This window comes from Rissa tridactyla, chromosome 6, assembly GCF_028500815.1.
Source record: "Rissa tridactyla isolate bRisTri1 chromosome 6, bRisTri1.patW.cur.20221130, whole genome shotgun sequence".
NCBI classification, from domain to species: domain Eukaryota; kingdom Metazoa; phylum Chordata; class Aves; order Charadriiformes; family Laridae; genus Rissa; species Rissa tridactyla.
The window spans coordinates 21446273-21466551 of NC_071471.1; the positions used below are offsets into that span (position 1 = coordinate 21446273).

The 20279-nt window shown below is 47.0% G+C and overlaps 1 protein-coding gene across 2 annotated transcripts in view; it reads left to right on the top strand.

Moving 5' to 3' along the window:
- SGPP2 (sphingosine-1-phosphate phosphatase 2) overlaps positions 1 to 20279 on the top strand; it is a 37347-nt gene that overhangs the window by 7915 nt on the left and 9153 nt on the right. Inside the window, exons 2-3 of one of the 2 annotated variants that reach the window (XM_054206555.1) lie at positions 6302 to 6460; positions 17955 to 18134. In XM_054206555.1, the coding sequence (XP_054062530.1) occupies positions 6302 to 6460; positions 17955 to 18134 (339 nt within the window). Of the gene's footprint in view, positions 1 to 6301; positions 6461 to 13002; positions 13025 to 17954; positions 18135 to 20279 lie in introns of those variants that run through there. The other variant, XM_054206556.1, reaches the window with a different exon arrangement.

A 20279-nucleotide genomic window follows, 5' to 3' on the forward strand; every position in this document is an offset into this window, starting at 1 on the left:
GGCTTGGTAGTGCTTTTGTGGAGAAAAAAATATTAGAGGAGATCACAGGTTGAGCACGCTTCAGTGGTGGAATGCTGTTCTGAAAACAGCCTGCAAATTGAATGAAACTATGCAGGACTATTCCTTCAGCATTGCTGTGTCATGTCTGATCTTTGGGCACCGTAATTCAAGGCGGGCATGTTAAGTGCCGTGTTTGAAAAACACTAAATATCTTCTGTAAGAAATACCAGGCAATTAAGCAGTGGAAGAGAGGACAGTTATGTCCTTTTTGAAGGCTGGTAACAAGCTTCTCCCATGTCAGCCTTCAGAGGAAGGAAACAATTTGTTCCTTGTCTGCAGTAGATAAGAAAATTGTCATAGGTTTAAATTTCAGTGAAAAAGTTTCAGGCTGCGTGTCAGGGAGAGCAAAGCACACAGAGATGGCCTGGAGCAAGCAGTGGAGCCTCCACCATTGGCGTCAGTAAGCACAGGTTAGACAGACTTCTGTCAGAGTGATAGGAGTGTAAACCATCCGTCCTTGGTGGACGAGCAGGACTAGACTTCGGGGAGGCTGTCTTTTTGGAAACAGGGGGCTGTCCTTCCAGCCGACTGCAGGCATAGTCCTTCACGAGCATCTCCGTCTCATTGGCAGCCATTCCCCTATGTCTCTGAAAGACACTTAGGCACTTTTCTTTTTCCCTTTTTTTTTTCTTTTAATTAGGAAGTCTTTCTTTTAGGAAGATTACATCATCTATTTTTTCCTTCATTAATTCTTCCTATTAATTGCCTAAGCAAGTGCTCTGTGAACTCTGGTCTTACTTTATTCCCCTTTATATTTAAATGTCTTGGCAGATCCTGTTACATCTACCTGTGTTCTTTCAACAGAAGGAAGGAGGGCTAATTATGTTACTTCAAGAGCAATGTATAGAAATATAACCTGTAATTCAGTCTACCTCCTGAGTACTAATCAGAGTGGAAGGGAAAATAATCTGAAGATTAAAAAAAATGAAGTCTTCAGGGATAAATGAAGGTGTCTTAACTATGTCCTGGGCCCATCCTAGCTGCCACGTGCTGGGCGTGTGTTGGTCGTGCAGGTGCGTGTGTCTGTCCCAGCTGACCATCCTGTACAGACTGAAGGGGAGACTTTGGATGAAGATGCACTGATGTAAGATGTGACAAATGGTGTGACACCTACTGGGTGAGTGTTGTGCCCAGCATGGCAGCACTGGTGGGCATCCTGGGCACACCTTTCCAGGTGTGGCTGCCCCATCTCTGGAGGTGTTCCAGGCCAGGCTGGATGGGGCTGTGAGCAGCCTGGTCTAGTGGGAGGTGTCCCTGCCCAGGGCAGGGGGGTTGGAACTAGATGATCTTTAAGGTCCCTTCCAACCTGAACCATTCTATGATTCCTTTTTCCCTCTTGACTGGTCCCAGCCTTTGGTCCTGCAAGGCCTGGCCCATTTTAGCCTAACAGCTTCCAGCAGTCCCTGGTGCCATGCAGCATGGCTCTGCTGAAGTACCTTGCTGAGAGCTTTACATAATGGCCTTTTTAGTTCTTTGGATTAATGGAGAGACTCCTGAAATGCTACCAGAAGTCCTGCCTGACTTTTAGGCTCCTTGCTTGTTCTTTGCCTGAGACCGCTGAAAGCATTATGGTTGTCTGGCTTGAATCTCACACGTTGTTACTTCTCACGCAGAGATTGTCTTGCTTCTGCATCAAAAGATGATTCAAGGCCATGTCCCTAATCATTATGCCATTAGCGCATGCCACTATAAATGCTTTTGCAACAGCTGCCAATTGGACCTCGCCTATTGGTGTGGTAGTCAACAAGCCCTTTCTGCTAATAGCAGAGCTGGTCAGAACTTCATAGCGTTGAAGGAGAGAGAGTTTTCTTGTGATTTCTGTTTGTCTCCATCCCCACCTTTCTCAGGTTTGTTAGCTCTGGGGGTCTCTCCAAGAACAAGGACACTATATAAACTTGGACAACTCTTGTTAACTGGCCGCATCACATTCTGGAGCGGGTAGAGGGGGGAGAAAAAGAAAACAGTTACGTGATTAAAAGTTTGAACAGAGTGGGAAGCTGCACATGTATATGAGCTTGATTAGGTAAGCTTTTCATGCCTTGGGTCTCCCTAACATACATTTTGCAGGCTGTGTGAGCTACTGCCTTCCCCTCTGCTGTCTTTGACACCTCTGCGATTTCTTCATGTGTCTGTATCCCTCCTCTGCTGCCTCTTCCCTTGCCAGCCCTGTGCCCCTCAACCCATCCCTGCAGGGGCTCATGGGTTGCGCAGATGGGTGGAGGAGCTGAAGCCTTTGATGTCATGTTTTTTGCTCTTTCTTATTTTCCAAAATCTGATCAATACCTAATTTTTGGCTGTGACGTGACAGGTTGTTCTATTGACTGGGTAGAGTTCATAAACATAGAACTGACCTAAAACTGACTGCTTATACAGGATACTGCAATACAGAAGGCTTTTTTTCCCACTGGTTATACTCCATTCAGTACTGCACTGCGGGAGTGGATTGTCTGATTTCCATTGTCTCCATGGGGAGTGGCATTTAGATGGGAATTTTTTGGCTTTTTATTCTTGTGCCTGGTCTTTGGTGGCTTCTTTAAATTTTGTGCCTTTTTGCAGCATAAAAAAACCCCACTATCCATTAAGTAAGAAATATCGCAATGTATTAACTAGGGGCTTTGGGAGGGAAATTCCTGATCTTCTGCAAGGCAATTCCATTGGAAGGGAAGCAAGGGACTTCAGGAGCGTTAATTAAACATGCACGTCTTCTGAAAGATCCGAAGTAATTGAGAGCTGAGAACAAAATGTTGGTTAATGGTATCTCTGGGTCAGGCTCTGAGCCTCAGATGTCTGATGCTGCAAAGCTCGTCTCCGGAGAGAGGGCAGGGAAAGCTGCTGCCTCTTGAGTGCTTTGATGAGAGAAATCCTATGGGAATTGGAAGGAGTGGTATCTTTACACAACTGCTTTTTTTTTTTTTTTTGTCTTATGGGGATGTATACCTCAGCCTAAAAATATGTTTTAAATCCACTTCATTAGTGGTTCAGCTGCTGCTCCTTCAGCTCTAAAGGCTAAATATTCTTTATGTGCATCCTGCCTAAAATTAGGGATTCCTGCTGCACTGTGTCATTGTGTTAGTGTCTCCCAGGAGTCACCGTGGTGGTGACCGTTCTGCTGGCCCTGTCTCTACGGCTCCGTAGGGAGGCCGTGGGGATGCTCCCGTGCCCCGGGGGAGGCTGGGTGGGTGCTACGCCTCGGCGGGTGCTGCGCTGGGAGCCCTGGCGTGCGTCGCCCACCTGAGAGCAGTGTGCAGAGATTGCGAAATTAGGATGACCTACAGTAGCCATTTTCTGTGCCAATACTTCAGGTGAGTATTTAATTCACGGATACTCACATGAACATGTGAATCTCTTGTAATTTAAGCAGTTAAATCTATTTTTTTTTCCAAATAGGTATTTTATAGTTGGTAAGAAGGGTTGTTTGTGTGAAATTACCTGTCTTCTGTGTCTGTGAATGTCGTGGCTTCTTGCTTCTGAAATGCTCTTAAAATGCTGACTTTCTCTACGGTCTTAATTACTGCCCATTAAAACTTCTCTGATCCAGAGCAAATAGCAATGGACATGGAGGGGCCGAATCACCGAAAGTGCTTCAGAGATTGTGGGAAGGCATCAGGTCACTTCAGTACGTTAAATATAAACAGGCCTAAAGATCAGAGTTATTTAAAAGTAGAGATGGAATAAACTTCTGAGAGTGTTAGGAGATGCTAAACCTTCACATAAATAGTTGTAATGGCTTTTTCCTGCACTGGGGTTAGAATGAGAGTAAAAGGGGGAGGCGCTTCACAAAGCACAGCAGTCTTTGTTTTCTGCAGAAATAATGGCTATAAATAGTAAATGTGAGGTAATGGCTGCAACCGGCCACGGACCCCTCATGGCCCAGGGTGCAAAGGTGCATGGAGCAGACTTTCTGCACATACAATGCTTTAGGATCACAAGGAGCTAAAAAATTGTGTTTTTTTTTTTATTACTGTATGCTACCTACAATCAAGTGGAGCGATTCTGTGATACCTTGCACACGCAGCGTGGGGCTGTTACCATCCTGTGTCACAGGCATGAGCTGTTTGTCCCCTGCCTCGCACGCGGGGCTGTCCACAACTGCTGCTGCAGTGCTTCAAAAAAAAAAAAAATTTGTTAAAAAACCCCAACCAAACTAAAATCCCAAGTGGGGAGTGATTTCTGGTACAAAAGGAAAAGAAGAAAAAGAAAATTTTTTTAAAATCATGTGGAAGGACTTGGCCCTGCCTTCTGCCTGGAAATGTTTTTTAACTCCAGATTTATTTTAGAAGCTGAAAAATTATTCCCCCCTGACCCCGCAAAACAGATTACTGGAATTAGAGAGTTTTATCCCTCATCCCATGAGGCTCTAAGCATAAAAGAGTTACCTTAGGGATATGTCTGATCATTTTTGGTCTAAAGCACATGAGCACGTAATTCCTAATACATTGGAGACTGATGCTTAATTGAGGAATTAGCGATGCCAGGAGAGAGCTTTCTCTGGGGCCATGTAAGTATGACCAAATACAGTTTCAGGATGTCAGACAGAAGCACCAGAGTTGCTAATGGCACTGGGGGTGTTTTCTAAGTGGCGTATGAGGCTCGAGACACTCGGACTGACTGCTCCATCATTTGGCCAGCTGTAGCACACTGCTGCATGACCTTAGAGGGATGCCGGCAGCTGATCTGTGGCCTCTATTACTAATGCATGGGAGAACACTCCTGCGACCCCAGTGTTTCAAAAGCACTGACTCATCTTTTCTGTTTATTGGTGCAAAAATCAACTTAAGTTGTCGGGTTTTGGGTTTTTTTTTTTTCTGTGATAGATGAATGGATGCACCTTCTTTCCGTCTTGCCTTTGTTGTCTTCATGCGGTTTGCCTCATCTCCATATTGAAAGCAGATTAAGGGACTGGAACTTCTAATGGCTTTTACAATGAGTCACAGTTGCATGTCTAGACTCCTTAGATGATTTTTACATTTTTGCACTAGCACATAGGATGAGACGTACTCTCTGGTAGATTAGTTACACAGTCAAGTCCAAGTGTAATAGCTTTCCTCTTAGAAGAGTTTTAGGAGCTTATGCCAAAGCTATACCTTAACTAAGTGTGTCTCTGCTGAAACCTTCATGATGCCTTCTCATCTCTCATCTTCAGGAAGTTCTTTCATCTCATATTTACACAGCCAACTTCCATATTTTATTTTTTTTCTTTTTGGGGAGATGGAGAGAGACTAGATGGGCTCCCTTCCTCCTGCCCCCAAATCAAAAATCCTCTTCCTATCTCTGCTCTTTTCTGAAGCATACAGATGTTTGTATAAAACGTGATTCACTCGCATGTTGCTCCTGCTAACAGGGTGGGAGGCTTCTTAGTGGTGTTCTAGTCCCAAACAGCAACAAGGGCAGCAAACCTTGCCACAAGTGACCGAAGTCATGGCCTTAATAATATACACTGTTGCGTGGCTTCCCAGCTCCGGCAGGCTGGGTGCAGCCTTTTAGAAGAGAGAAAACGAGTATGTTAGGTGGGGTACATCTGATGAAATCATCTAGCTGCCAAATCCAGACAGCAGTGAAATCTGTAGCTTAATAAAATGACTAAAGTTCTAAGCGGCGTCACCTGATACTGCTTGCGATATATCTCCTGGTACTGGTTAGAGAGACATCCTGGTTGTTGTTACTTAAAGATATTGGAGAGAAAAATCTGTTGGTGACAGGGGCAGCTCTTCTCTCCGCCCGCTCGCAGCCTTGTTTTCCCCTGGACCAGCTCACGCAGCCGCGATTACTGAGCCAACGCGCGCGTAAGGGCTGCTGTAATGCCACTGCAAGCGCTATAAGCTAATATATCTCGCTATAAGCTGCCGTAATGAGGCAAGTTTTAAATGAAATGGTTCAGTAATTGCAATTTACTTTTTTCATCTCAAAACGCATTTCCAGCAAAAGCAGTGGTGGCTCTCTTTGTCTACAGATGTAGAAACTTCAAAATTAAGCACCAGTACCTTTTCTTAAATATCCTTGGTTTCCCTGGAGGAAAGACTACCCTTAATTAGTTTGAATAAATCTTTTTTTATCTGCAGGGAATGTAATTGAGCTATTGTTATAGTCTTCATTTTATTATAAAAATTGAACTTAACTTCTTGATCCTTGTTCCAGCAAATTATTTGGTTTAAGAGCTGGGAACCGTAACAGTTAAAATATCTTAAATGTTTGATATAATTTTCTAATTCACTAAAACTTTCTAAAATCCTCTAATTTCCAGGGTTGCGCGCAGAAGTATATTGTGAAGAACTACTTCTACTACTACTTGTTCAAGTTCTCAGCTGCTTTGGGCGAAGAGATTTTTTATATCACTTTCCTCCCGTTTATCTACTGGAACATAGATCACTCTGTGTCTAGAAGAATGATAATTATTTGGTCTGTAAGTATTTCTGTGACTTATTTCAACATGTAGTGGTTAATCCTGTAACTGTAGCAAATGAATACTTAAGAGTAAGAATGTCCCTTCGAACAACAACAAAAAAGCCAACATTATTTATAGGTGTAAGTCGGGTGTTCAGGAAGCGGAGGCATTGCAACGCTGAGAGAGGGGGCGAGAGGTGTTGGCTGACGCAGGGTGACTCTTCATCTCCCTTATGTCTTGCACTGACTTACTTTTTTCGGCTTAATGACTGACTGAGCTGCTTTTGATAGGGTTTGCACAGAACAGTTGGGAAAACACTTCCTTCCCAATGTATCGTGGTATTTTAAGAATCCTTCTTTGTCACTTGTAGGAAATTTTTCTCTTACCCTGATTTCTTCTGGACAGTCTGTTCGTATAGTTCTGTCTCAGTTGAAATCAGGATAAATGTAATAGGAAGGGGGGTTGCAGGCTGCAGCGGAATAAACAAGGTGTTTCTGCGGTCACTTGAGGGCAGAGGGGGAAATAAATCAGACTCTCTGTTGAAGGCTAAGACTTAAAAGCATTGACTTTTGTTAACACCGGAGCATTCTCAAATTAACTGGCTTCAGCATTGCTTCAGGCTTTATGAACGTGGTTCTTGGGTATTCAGAAGAAAGTATTTCCATTCTGGCACTGAAAACCAGAAGATAACTGAGCACTTCAGCCTAGGAATGGCTGTTGTTTTGTCACTGCCATTGCTTGTCTTGGTATTGATCAGATCTTTGCTGCCCAAATAAGACCGTTTTAGAGCAAAGAAGGGAGGTAGGAAGCATCTCTGGCAGATGACAGACCCTGGATGTTTAGCTGTCAATCTACATTGATTTAAGAAATTGAAGCTTGGTAAAAACTGGGATGTGATATCTAGCTTTGTTTCTTTACAGTGAAGCTTCCCCTTGGCTTAGTCAATTCTGGTTAATAGTATTCTGCCTTTTGTCCAAATAATATGATGAGAAATAATAAAAACAATTTGAATTGGGTCATACACTTCAAATGCACCCGGTCTTGGACAGAAGGCATCTCTTGTTCCTTGCCAGTAATCCTAGTCAATACATTTTATAAGGAGAACATGAAAAATAAATTGCAGATAAAATTTAGAAGTAGGTGGACACCGTATAATTAGAGTTGGGCTTTGGCCAGAAGTACACCTACTGCTTCTGGAAACGTGCCACAGAAGATGATAATTGGTAGTCACTGCCTTCTGGGTTTGCATATTGCTCAAAAAATGACTCTTTAGAGCTCCTCGCGTGCCTTCCTGCAGACTTGCCTTGCCTTTGCCTTGCAAGGAGTCCATCTGAGTACCGGCCAGATCTAGGCTGGTTTAATTAGAGTATTCAAGCATGGGATATTGTGATTATTAACATTACTCTTTGGCTTAGGGTGTTCTGGACTTGCATTTTACACTGAAAAGAAGCTGTTTGAAATACACAGGCCTGTGACAATCTGTAGTTTTAAAAACACTTTAATTACATGTAATTGTGAAATGGCTAAAAATGTCCGTGCAGGCTATGTGTTAATGTTATGGCAAGCTGAGCTGGCCAGCTCGTTTGCCGTCTGGAAACGGGAATCGGCGTTCATGGCGCTGTGAGCAGCGCCGGTCTGTCTTGGACACCTCAGTGGAGACACAGACACGGTGCTGAGTGTGGTACTTCATTTTCTGCTGTTGGGGTCTTAAACCTGCGAGTTTCTGCTGCAAGTTGGAAATGACAGTGTCGGGGTTGCAGGATGAACCAGGGGAGTTTCTTCCCTTAAAAATTAAAGCAGTATTAATGCTGTTTACAAGGTCTTCCTGCCACCTTATCTGTCATAGTTTATGCAGAGCCAGTCACCCACATTTGAGAAAGATAAATTCGAACTGGAGCGGGGCCAGGAATGATTAGGGAACAGGATATTTCCTGAGCGGAGACTGAAAGCTTAGATAAGTCCCTAACAAAATGAAGTCGGAGAGGGAACGGGGCAGGCTGTAAACACCAGGAGAAGGAAGGAGCTTCTTAAGATGAAAGTACAGTCACAAGAAGGAACGTGCATAAGGCAGTCGTAAATAAACTAAGTTGAAGCCAAAGGTTGTGAAATAGTTCTAGAAGGGCAAAGGATGGTAAGAAAAAATTATGAAGGGAGTTTATATCAGCAGCAGCAAGGGAGTGGGCTTGGTGCCCTGGGATGTCTTCTCCAGTCCTGGGTCCCCAAAACCAGCTGCTTGTGCTTTTCTGTTTAGCTGGATGGATCTGTGGTCACATCCAGGCGCTTTAGAAGCTTAAAGCAGGACATTGTGCTTCCAAGGTGCCTTTCCTCTGAGGATTCATAGTATATGTGTAGGCTTTATCTTTCTCTTTGTGGGTAGACAAGGGAAATAGCTGCCTGAAGCCTCTGAGCAAGATGCTGGGTGAGTGCTGAAGGTGCCCTGCTGCCTCTGCTTCCCTTCTCCAGCAATTTGAAGTAAATGCTCTTGAATCTGCGCAGACGAGGCTTTGGTGCCTGTGACTCTTGGTCCTTCAACCAGGAAGTGCAGAGATGAAAGATAACTTCACATCAACCAGTCCCCAAATGTACTTTAAATTTACTGCATATCTCGGCTCAAGAGGTGAAAGCTCAGTTTGGGTTGGTTTTTTTTTTTTTTTAAATCTCTGCACCACTTCAGGGTTGAAAGTTTTATTTTGATGTGGAATTTCAGAAGGAAGGTAGAGAAATCCTTCCAGTTTCTGCTTGCTATTCAGCGTGCTTGGAACTTTTTTTTTCCAGTTATTTTTTTCAGAGTGCTTGGATGTAAAATGTATCCCTGCTTCTCTTGAGAGAACTTTAATTTATACAATCTAAGTATTGTATCCTACATTCACTGGTCAGCGTGGATGTAGTCAGGGCAGGTGTGGAAGCTGTTGGTGTGTGACAGCGATAGCTGCTGGCTCAGGTGAAGGTGGCGTCTCGGAAGGAAGGCAGAGTTTGGGTGGCTGACGGTGCACCCAGCAGGCTCCTCGAGCAGCGCTGGGTGCAGGCAGCTTCAGCAAGTCTAAAAAGGTCTGAATCCATGGCAATTTAGTTTCCCATCTTGCTTTTCAGACAAATAGTTTTCCAAAGGCTGACGGCATGTAGTTACGTGGGAATGATGATCCCCAAACTTGGGCTCTGAGGGTGACCAGCAGGAATTTACCTGCAGTCAAGATGCCACTGACATTGCTGTGCCGTGGTTGAACCCCAGGATGCTGCTTTGAGAACTCACTTTGCAGCAAACTTTGGATGTAACGTTTCTTATGTGTTTGTTAGTTTTTGTGCTTTTGCAACATTTCACCAAAATGTTGTTGTGTTTTTGCAACATTTCACCAAAACAAGCTTGGAACAGCTGATAAACAGTCACTCGCAAACCAAACTCTTAAAAGTGCTATATGTTACATTGTGTAAGAACATGTAAGACTGAATTCAGGCATTTAAGTAACTACAAAATGTCAAAACACAGAAATAAATGGTCCATAAAAGAAAATGCTATGTGCAAGATGATAAAGTGTTGATTGTAAGAGAGTTTTGTCTGTGCTGGTAGCTATAGTCTACCCTTGAAGAAGAAGTGAGACTTTCATAACTGAGAACTGCTGGGAATAAATCTAAGGTGAAGTTTAAATTGGAAACCTTTTGTGTTTCACTAGAACTCCTAAGTGTAGCAGTTTCCCAGTTTTAGGTGTTAGATGATAAACCAGATCAATGTGACAGTAGCTTTTCCTGCTACCAGAATATGGGCCCCAAACTTCTGTTATTTAAACCCATCATAAGATAGTCAAATACCTTATAGTTTTTGTCTGAAGGCTCTTTTTAAGACAGTGAACAACCTAGGATGTTGGTCAGTTGTAGTTCTGGAGGCACAAAGTTCTCTTGGTCTTTTTCTGGTTTTGCGTTGCTGAAGTCCTCCCTCCTGTACAGATATATGTATTTTTAAGAAGCTATTTGTGCTGTCCCTTCCCTTCTGTCCCCTGCTGCCCTTTGCCATGACATGCGCGCGGCACTGCTTGTGGTGGGCTGGAGACCTTCCTTGCGGAGGTGCTGCTCACCTCATGGATGGAATAACGCAAGTGCTGGAGTATCCCACCAGCTCAATGTGACCTTGAACATCCCATTGCACCTGACCAAATCCTTGGCAAATGTTGTGTAAAGTTCCTGCGCAGTCTGCACAAGATTGATGTGTTTTCTGGAAAATAATGACCATGTTGGAGATGGCAGATTCTCGAGCTCCCCAAGACAGCTGCCTTCTCCCATAAGGCACAGGTGCCTCATGGAGATGCCCAGCCTCCTGGTTTCTGTTGACTCTCTGCCTATGGGCAGCATCCAGGTGGCTTGGGGAGGACATGGGGAGCGGGATGCGATCAAAGGGTTACTTGGGGTGCCTAGAATTCTGCAGGGCCTCCTCCACCTGGGCTGCCACCAGGCCACAAGGCTGGCAGTGCGGCTCAGTGACTTTCACAGTTATTTCCCTGAAGCCAAACCTTAGTTCTTGGCATTGACTTGGGGGTAGGAGGAGCATCTCAAGAAGAACATACTCTTCCTCGCTCTGCTTCTCTTTCACTGTGAACCAAGTGATGCTCAAGGGGCACGGTCATGGCTATTCTCTGTCGCAGTGTTATCTGTTCCCTTAAGCCTTAGTTGGGGATGCTGAGAATAGAAGCTGTGAACAGTGCAGACTGGGTGCTTGGTTTAATTTCTGTATGGTGAGCTGAAGTCACGCCTGCCTTGACAACCACGAAAAATAGCTGGCACTTTCAGGATACAGTCTTTGCTTCTGCTTGACTAATCTGCAAATGCCAGTTTATTAATAGTGCGTCCTTATTTTTTCCCCCCTCTTTCCAGTGTTCCTGATGTGCTCTGTCACTGCTATCGGCACAGAGCATGATAAAAACAAAAGCAATAATATTTTCAAACTGTAAATTTTCTTTCTGGGAAGATGACAAATACTATTGCAGGGCTTCTAGAGCCAGGTTATAGAATTTCTGTTTGGGAGCCAAACCAGCAGGTTCAAAGTCAGGCTGCCACAGTGTGAGCCTCAGGGAAGGAGTCGCCAATGCTATTTGACCCCCGGGTCTTCTCTAGAATTTCATCTTGTCCTTTTAATAGATCAATAGTGCAGATGGCAGAGCTGTGAAATCAGAAGTTGAAAATAAATATGTTCAGGTTCACCTTTGTTAGCTGAAATATTACAGAGTGCAAAAAGAATCACTCCTCCTGACCTTCGCAGGCCTTTGGGGATGGTCGCAGGTGTGTGTCCCCATGTAGAGGTTGTGGCAGGGAGAGGTGGCCGGCGTGCGAGGAGGATGTGCCCCACACAGAGCTCCTGCAGCACTCTGCCTGGTTCCTAAAACCTGCCCAGCTCGGCATCTGGGCGCCTGCGGTGTAAATGTTCCAGAGGGGAAATTGCGACCTGAGGCACCAGTCCCGTGCCTGTGCGTACAGAGCTGGCTCGGCTGTGTTTGTCTGTCTGCCTTCATACATGCCTAAGGTCCCGTCCAACCCAAACCATCTGTGGTTCTGCGTCTGTGCTGCCGTGCTGAATACGGGCAGCTCTCCTGCTTCCTGCCATGGCGAGGGTAGTGAGGGAAAACCACTGAAAGTGCCAGGCAACACCTGCAGGTGAGCAAAACCACCTCTTCAATTATTGAAGCAAAACCAGGATTACGCGAATGTCAAGGAGCCAGGTCCCTTTATGGGATTCTGATGCCCAAAGGGCGAGGAGCAGCCCCTCACCCCAGAGAGAACGCCTGCAGCCGTTGGGACAAATGCGTTGGCACCTGGACTTATGTGGATGCCGATGCCTTGAGCTTGATTCATCGCTGTTCATTAAAGCAAGGTCTGTTAAAACACAAAGATAGATTCATCTTGTTTACCCCAGTGCGAAGCCCCAGGTGAGGATGTAATTTTGGTGATGGGTCATATAGATGACTCAGAGGAAACCCTCAGAAAAAGGCTGTTGTGCTGCTATAGCAACCGCTAATTGCATTCATGTAGTAAAATGTAATGCTGTTGACCCATAGTGGCAATAAAGCTTTGCCTTTCCTTCACCTGATACCTTGCCTGGAAAGGATTGCTGTTCCCTTCATGCAGCCCGGGCTGCCCCAGCAGTACTGGTAGGCACCAGGGTTTGAGGAAAGTCTTGTTTTTAAATTGCTTACAGCAGTACAGAAGAGCCCTTTGAGAGGGGAACAAGCGTGTACAACAAGTAAGAAGGCTTTACCCAAGTAAAGAATTTCAGGAAGAAATTCTTTCCTGTGAGGGTGGTGAGGCACTGGAACAGGTTGCCCAGAGCAGCTGTGGCTGCCCCATCCCTGGAGGTGTTCCAGGCCAGGCTGGATGGGGCTTTGAGCAGCCTGGTCTAGTGGGAGGTGTCCCTGCCCAGGGCAGGGGGGTTGGAACTAGGTGATCTTTAAGGTCCCTTCCAACCCAAACCATTCTGTGAAATAATTTTTAAATGCTTCTTGCATTTGTTGTAAGGATTTCATTCTGAAGGCTTCAGAGTTGTCTGCAGTGCAGTGGAAATTCAGAAAATCCCAAGCTGAATGCTGGTGGTGTGGGCTGGTGGTTAGAAACACAGCGGCTTCGGCATGGTCTGTGCCGCATCACGTTCCTGGCACGGCCGCAGCGTGCCCAGCTGATGCAGTGTCACCTGGCGCTGCAGAAACGGTGGCGGCTGCTTCAACTGTGAACAGATGAGGGTAGCCATACCCTGGATTTTAAGCATGGATCAGTGAGCCAGGCTGCTTACTGCTTCACCGTGGAGCAGAACAAGATGTGGGTAATATATTCCCTTGCAGTGCAGGGCAGGAGCCCTCGGGAGGAAAAGCCTGTCTCGCCTAGCCCTGGGCTCTCCTGCACCTCCGAAGGCAGCTCATGGGTTCAGACACAGAAACAAAGCGCCCGGTTTGTGTTTCGCCTCAATACAGAAGGGAAAGCAGCTTTTCCCCACATCATGTGTGTGTGTGGTTGTTGCTAGTGACCCCTCCACCGCATCTCTGCTCCCGTGCCATCGTCCATCCACCTTGCTTTTGCCATCATTCCTTTATTAAGGACTCGCATCATGGCATTTGTCACACCTGTAGCTTTGTAGGACTTGCACACACAGAGTCCCTTTGCCTCCCCTAATGGAGCACTCCTGTGGGAAACTGTGGTGAGGGTCTGGGAGCGAGGGCTCCCCGTACGGACCTGCCCAAGAGCAGCGTTTCACCTTCTGCCCAGGATCGGGCCCTGCTTGTGGGTGTCTAGTGACCTGGGCAGGCTGTGGTGCTCACCTCTGCTGTTCATCTCCGGTGCTTTTTGCTTTCCCATCCTTGAATCCCAGCTCCCCCCCATCCCTGCCAGCCCGAGCAGCCCCCCTCTTTGACAACACATCTTTGTAACTCAGGTGTGAAACGGTTAAGTTTCGTTTTTGGGAAGTTTGAGCGGTCTGAGGTACATGGTAGTTAGAGCTGCTGCTGTCAGCTCTCAGAGTAAAGGGAATTAGCCATGCCCATCCCATCAACTTCTGTGAAATCTCCACTAAATTCCCGTGCATTCCTGTGTAGTTATCTTCTCGGGCTAATTGTGTCCTACACAACCCATCACGGCTTTGACTTTGTTGCTTCGGTAATGGAGAAGTCTCCAAATTCCCCCACGCAGAGACAGAGGTGCTTATTATTGTGCAAATTAAAATTATGTATGGTGAAATGTTTGCAAACCATTTTCCACCAGAATGGCAGAAAATTTGGTTGATCTGCGTCACTCAGAGAGGAAGAGAGCCTGTGCTAGAAATAAACAGAAGAACAGCAACAAGAGCCATAATATTGCACTCTAGGTAGGCAAAAAATGCCAGTAACGTAGGGAAGAAGCAGACAGAACAATAAAGCATGAAGAAATTATTTGCTTCAAGGTTTCTCTTCTTGGCTGCGCCTATGCCATTGCAAACTGTGTTTGTTCGCTCTGTGTTCAAGGGTCTGTTGTTCCCGTTTCTGTCTCTAAGGTTCAGCTTTGGGCCTGGGCACCCACCAGGTGGAAAAGCTCATGAGTTCATAAAGACTTTTGGAATGGGTTTTATTTAAAACTTAGATCAGTATGATTTCAGCCTAGCCCCCGCCTTCCTCCGTAACCATTCCCAGACCTTGTGAAGGAAGGGGAGCTGGGTGAAGCCTTACACTTGGAAACGCAGAAACCTGCTGCCCATCAGCAGCTCCAGGGTGACACGCTCCTGGGCCAGCCCTTAACCTGCCCTCCCCTCTTTGTCCCAAGCCATTGCGAGTGTGCTGTTTGGCTGGACGTCATGGCAAAATCCCCCGGTCCCGGGATCTTGGCTTTGTGCCCTAAGCCATCCCAAGTTACCCGCTGCTCCAGATTTGGGGTAATTTCTGCCCATGCTAAATTTATTTCCAGGGCCATCAAAGGTTTTTTGGCATTGTGCAAATAGGTGGTTCAAGTCAAGTGCGGGTGAGGTTTAGCTCAGTGTTGATCTGCAGCCTGTCCCCCATGCTCATCTCTCCATCTTCTCCTCCCTTCCAGTGCTTATGGTTTGCAATGTGTATTATGGGGGTTTTCTCATCTGCTAGGTTGAAAAAAGCTGATAATAGCTCAAAACTTTCTTTCCCAGGGCTGTTAGTGAGTAAATCCAAAATGACAGAGAAATCAGGTCAGGAAATAATGAAATGTGGCTTGAGAGAGAGTATGCCACTTAACCAAGGCAGATACCTACCTTCCTCAGAAGATGAGAGCTGCAGTAGAGTGCCGTTCGGATATATCCTGCAATTAAATATAATGCTGTAAGTGTGTTTCTGCACAACACTTGTCACGTAGTGACCGCATCTGCAGTGGCCTCTTGCTTGGTTTTTTGTGTTTGGGTTGGTTTTTTTGGTTTTTGTTTTGGTTTTTTTGTTGTTGTTTTTTTTTTTTTTTTTTTTTTTACTATTTGTGGCTGAACTCTGGGAGTTTGTGCCTGGTATGCTCACAGGGGTACTGCGCTCGGTGGCCAGCCCTGTGGTGGTCCCCGGCAGGGCTGGCTAATGCTCTGGGCATCCCCTGGGGAGGGCAACCCACTGCCTGACACTGGCAGGAGCTCCGGGCCACTTGCTTTGCTGTGCTGCAAGCCCAAGAGCCCGCGCAGAGCCCAGGCGGTCCCGTGCTCCTCCAGCCGCTTGTGAGCAGCACGTGGGGCGGCGGGCGAAGCAGAGCAGCACCTTTGCTGGGTGGCGTTTGGCAACGGTGCGCTTGTCATCTTTCACCTGCTCGGGGAAGGCTGCCAGTTCGGCTGATGGCGGATGTTTTTTCACACCCATAACTGCCGCTTCTGCCAAATAATCCGGGATATTGCATGTAAAACCATGTGCACGGCACCCAGATAAGCTAAAGGCAAAGGTTGGTGCTTCAGAGCGCAGTGTATTCCGGACTCCCCTTCATGGAGGTTGTCTCACTTCTCATTACCCTACGTGTCTGTACAATACGTGTTTTTAAAAAACAGAAGGGTCAGAATTTAATCTGGAATGCTGGGAGGGAAGGTGTTGGGAGGATGCCTGGTATTTTTGCTTACCCATACCACCTCCAGCATTCAGCCTGTTTTTCACCATCAGAGGAGTCCTAGCATAGCCTTCATTTCAAAGATGACTCATTTCCCTTTCTGTGGGGGGGACTTACGTACTAGTACTAATAATAATTCTACAAGTGGAAGTCATTATTATAGAGGACTGCTGATAAACTAGCTCGTCCTACCTTGCCTCTCAGATGCTATCACAAATGGTAGCCTCGGTGTTTTATGTCCTGTCGGAGAGAATAATTTTGCTTTCAAGCCTGGAATTTAATTAACTCCCAAAGATGTGCCTGCATCCATTTGGAAACTGGTGGCATTAACCAAATAAACCCACGTTGTGGCTTCTTTAAGAGACTTGTTCCTTGAGCCTTTGTTTATGGTGAGTGGTCGGGGCAGGGTGTTTGCTGCCTGCCCTATGCCCCATCTATCAGGGTGCAGTGGGAGCAGCCAGGCGTGCCATAGGTGGTGCCGGTAATCAGGCGGTGATGTGATTCATGTGATGAGGGATAAACCATGCAAAGGCACCAGCAGTCACTTTTCCAGGCTCTGGTGCTGGCTGTAAGCCCAGCGCTCCCCCAGTGTGCCCTTTGCTGGAGAGAGGGGGGATGGAAGAACGTGACTTCTGGGCTTTTCCCTGGTTCTGATTTGTGAATCCTGAATCCTGACGTCTTTCTTTTAATGTGAACCCATTTTTTTTTTTTTAAACGGCTGGTGGGAGAGAGAGGGATGCAATGTGGCTGGTGACAACTGTGGCAGCGGATGGTCATGTTGCTGTTCTGGCATATGGCTAACACCGGCATGGGGAGGATGTTATTTTAAGTGGAATAAAGTGGAAGCGCGAGAAGCAGAACAGTGAGCCGTCTCGCACAGCAACTGAGCTTTCATGGCAGACATCAGTTAACTTGATTTTTGTGGGGTTTTTTTAAAAAAAAAAAAGAAAGAAGGTTTGCCTTGTTTTGTAGAACTTGCTTTGCTTACATCTGGCTGCACTAACCAAAGGGAGGAGGGTGGCAATAGAAAGCAAACACATCCTCCAGGGACAGCCTGGGTGATTTTTGTTCGCATCCTTCTCGCTGTGGATGCGGAGAGCCCATTGCCTTTGGGAAGGGGGTGCTGAGGAGCAGAGGGTGTCAGCTCGGCGGCTGCCCTGGGCGCTGCTGGCTGGGCTGCATCCCTCGGGGATGCTGGGCAACTTTGCCTCTCGCCTCTGCTTCCCGCCGCTGCTGCCTGCAGTGACCCCAGAATGCAACATTTCCCCCCCCCAAATCACTGCATTGCAGTGCTCAATAACTAATTAATTTAGTCCTTGCTTAAACCTCTGGTGTCCCAAGCAGGGCACAAAAACCCTTTGTTGCTGGGGAGTTAGGCAGGAGAACTGGTACTTCATGTTGCTCGTCCAGTTCTCTCTCTGCTGCCTCCCGGAGGATGCCAATGTTATTATTTAATAACCGCGCTGCCGGTGCATCCCCATGGGGTGCCCACGGCACCCTGTGCGGTGGGTGGGAGCTGCGGGGAGTGGGTGCTGCCCTGGGAGAGCTGCAGCGCGGCGCTGGGAGGGATGCGACTGGGCAAGGCAGTGATTTGACGCTACTGGTGGAAAAATTTCGCTTATAGCTCTTTGCTCTGCAGGAGAGGGCTTGTAAGGGACAGGGAGGAAACTTAAAGTTCTTTGGTGTGGGCTGGGAGCCAGCTGTCTGTCTCACGCCATCCTCTATCGATGCATCTCGGCAGCAAACCCTCCTTTTTGGTCCCATTTCTGATCAGATTACAACATGGTGCTGTAAAACCGCTGCTTCCTTCGCTAACTGGGATAATGGAAACCCCTTTAATAATTCAGGGGATAAATTCTGTGCTTGGGGTGGTGGATTTTGCAGGAAAAAGGGCAGAAATAGAGATGGTTCTCGGGTGGGCTGAGCGGGGATTGCCCGCGCCAACTGACAGCCCTGTGGCCTTTCTTCTCCCCAGATAGTGATGTACATAGGGCAGGTCTCCAAGGACATCCTGAAGTGGCCTCGACCCCTCTCGCCACCTGTCGTCAAGCTGGAAATGAGGACGGACGCGGAGTACGGGATGCCTTCCACCCACGCCATGGCAGCCACTGCCATCTCCTTCTCCTTCCTCATTGCAACCACGAACCAGTACAAGGTAGGGGACACAAAAAGAGGACGGAAAAAGAAAAGAAAGAAAATTTTAAAAAAGCATGTATCTGCTTCCAGCAAGCTACAAAAAACTAGAAAATTCAAAGCTGTTGCCGCTTCCAGAGGAGCTCTGTATTTCTTTTCTCAGACGCTTATTTTTCCCTGTTGTTGCCCATAGATGGCCAATAATAAATCCAAGAAGAAATTTAGGGGAAATCTCTGTTCTTTAGCATGAGCCTGGCTGAGAGCTGCCACAGGTTGCCCTGCCCTGGCCTGGAGGGTTCCCTGTGTTTTCGGGTGACCCCGGGGGAGCCGCAGTGCTGCTGCGGGAGGTGCCCAGTGTCAGCGTTTTGTGCTCGTCATGTGCCTGCCAAGCCAACGCTGCGTGTCGGGAAACGCCGGCTCCCAGGGAAACCAAAGGAGCTCTGTGTCGGCTGGCTTTTGTATCACAGAACCACAGAATGGTAGGGTTGGAAGGGACCTCTGGAGATTACCTAGTCCAACCCCCTGCCAGAGCAGGGTCACCCAGAGCAGGTTGCACAGGAACGCGTCCAGGTGGGTTTGGAATGTCGCCAGAGATGGAGACTCCACCACCTTTCTGGGCAGCCTGTTCCAGTGCTCTGCCACCCTCAAAGTAAAGAAGTTCCTTCTCATGTTTAGGTGAACTTCCTATGCTCAAGTTTGTGCCCATTACCTCTTGTCCTGTCCCCGGGCACCACTGAAAAGAGCCTGGCCCCATCCTCCTGACACCCACCCTTTAAGTATTTATAAGTGTTGATAAGGTCCCCCCTCAGTTGTCTTTTTTCCAGACTGAAGAGACCCAAATCCCTCAGCCTTTCCTCATAAGAGAGGTGTTCCAGTCCCTTAATCATCTTCGTAGCCCGTATGATGCAGGAAAAGCATCCTTGGAAATCCCCTGGCCCTAGCCTGTGTCCGACTGAGGGCATGCCACACAGTTCGAGAGCCCGTTTGTCAGACAAGTAACAGCAGTTTCACTGCACTGGAGCTGTAGGCTGCCTGGGGAGATCTTATAATTATTTTCCCCAAATCTTCAGCCTTTTATCTTTCTAGAAGGTTTGTTTCCTGGAAACTCATCTCTCCATGATGATTTTCATTTCATTTTATGAATCCAAACACATATTTCCTGTACTCTAGCAGTAATAACTTCCTGGCTGCATCGTATTTAAGCGTGTTTCTCAGCCTCCTGAAGCGTATTTCAACAATAAACCCATGTAACCAAGAGGGCTCGCAGTACGGCTGGGGGGGTTTCACTGTCACAGTGTCCCATAGTGTCCTCCCCACGGTGCCAGTGTGTGTGCGGGGACAGAAGGTGGCCACCCGTTTGACAGTTGGTGCTGCGTCCCGGGGCTGCAACTCATAGAAGTGGAGATCTCAGAATTACATCCGGATCTCTGGGTTAATTTAACTTCCAGACTCCTCCGGTCCTGGCCGTGAAGTGGTGGGCTTTGCTCCTGCCCGCAGCGCAGGGATGGGTGAGCAGGTTGGTGGTGCCCAAAGCTGCGCCGACAGCCTCCTGCTCCCTGGTAATGGTATGGTAACTGGTCGGTGCAGCTTGGCACTGGGATGGGGAGGAGGAGCCATGGGACGGGATATTTGTCATCCCTGGAAGGCCGGATCCATCCCATGTGTCAGATCTGCCAAAACGACCTGGTCAGTGGCACTTTCTCCTCCTCCTCCGTCGATAAGCTCCCAGTGGGACACGCAGCTCTTCACGGGCTGTCTCATGCTTCTTGGAAACAGCCATGAAACAATAAAGCTGCTGTAAAATAATTAAATGATTTAATTGCCTCTATTAAGAAGGAAAAATCTACCAGTACATTATGCTGCTATCTTCTAAAGCTGCCCTAGTCATCAATTACCGATCTGGACTAGCTCCCAGGCTGCTGCTGAGGGGGCAATAAAGCAGGCGTAAATCCTCCAAAGGCTTAGAGAATTGAGGAAAAAATAGTGTTTTATGAACTGGGGGTGACATCTGCAGCTGGGTCTGAGCTCTCTGTTTTGGGGGCCGGGGAAAAAGGGTCAGGAGCGCGTTGTTACGCTTAACGTTTCCCCAGAAGCATTTTTGCGCTGGTTGGTCGTCAGCCTCTTGGCAGCAGATGGAGTCTTTGTGTCATATCGAGTGAATGAATTT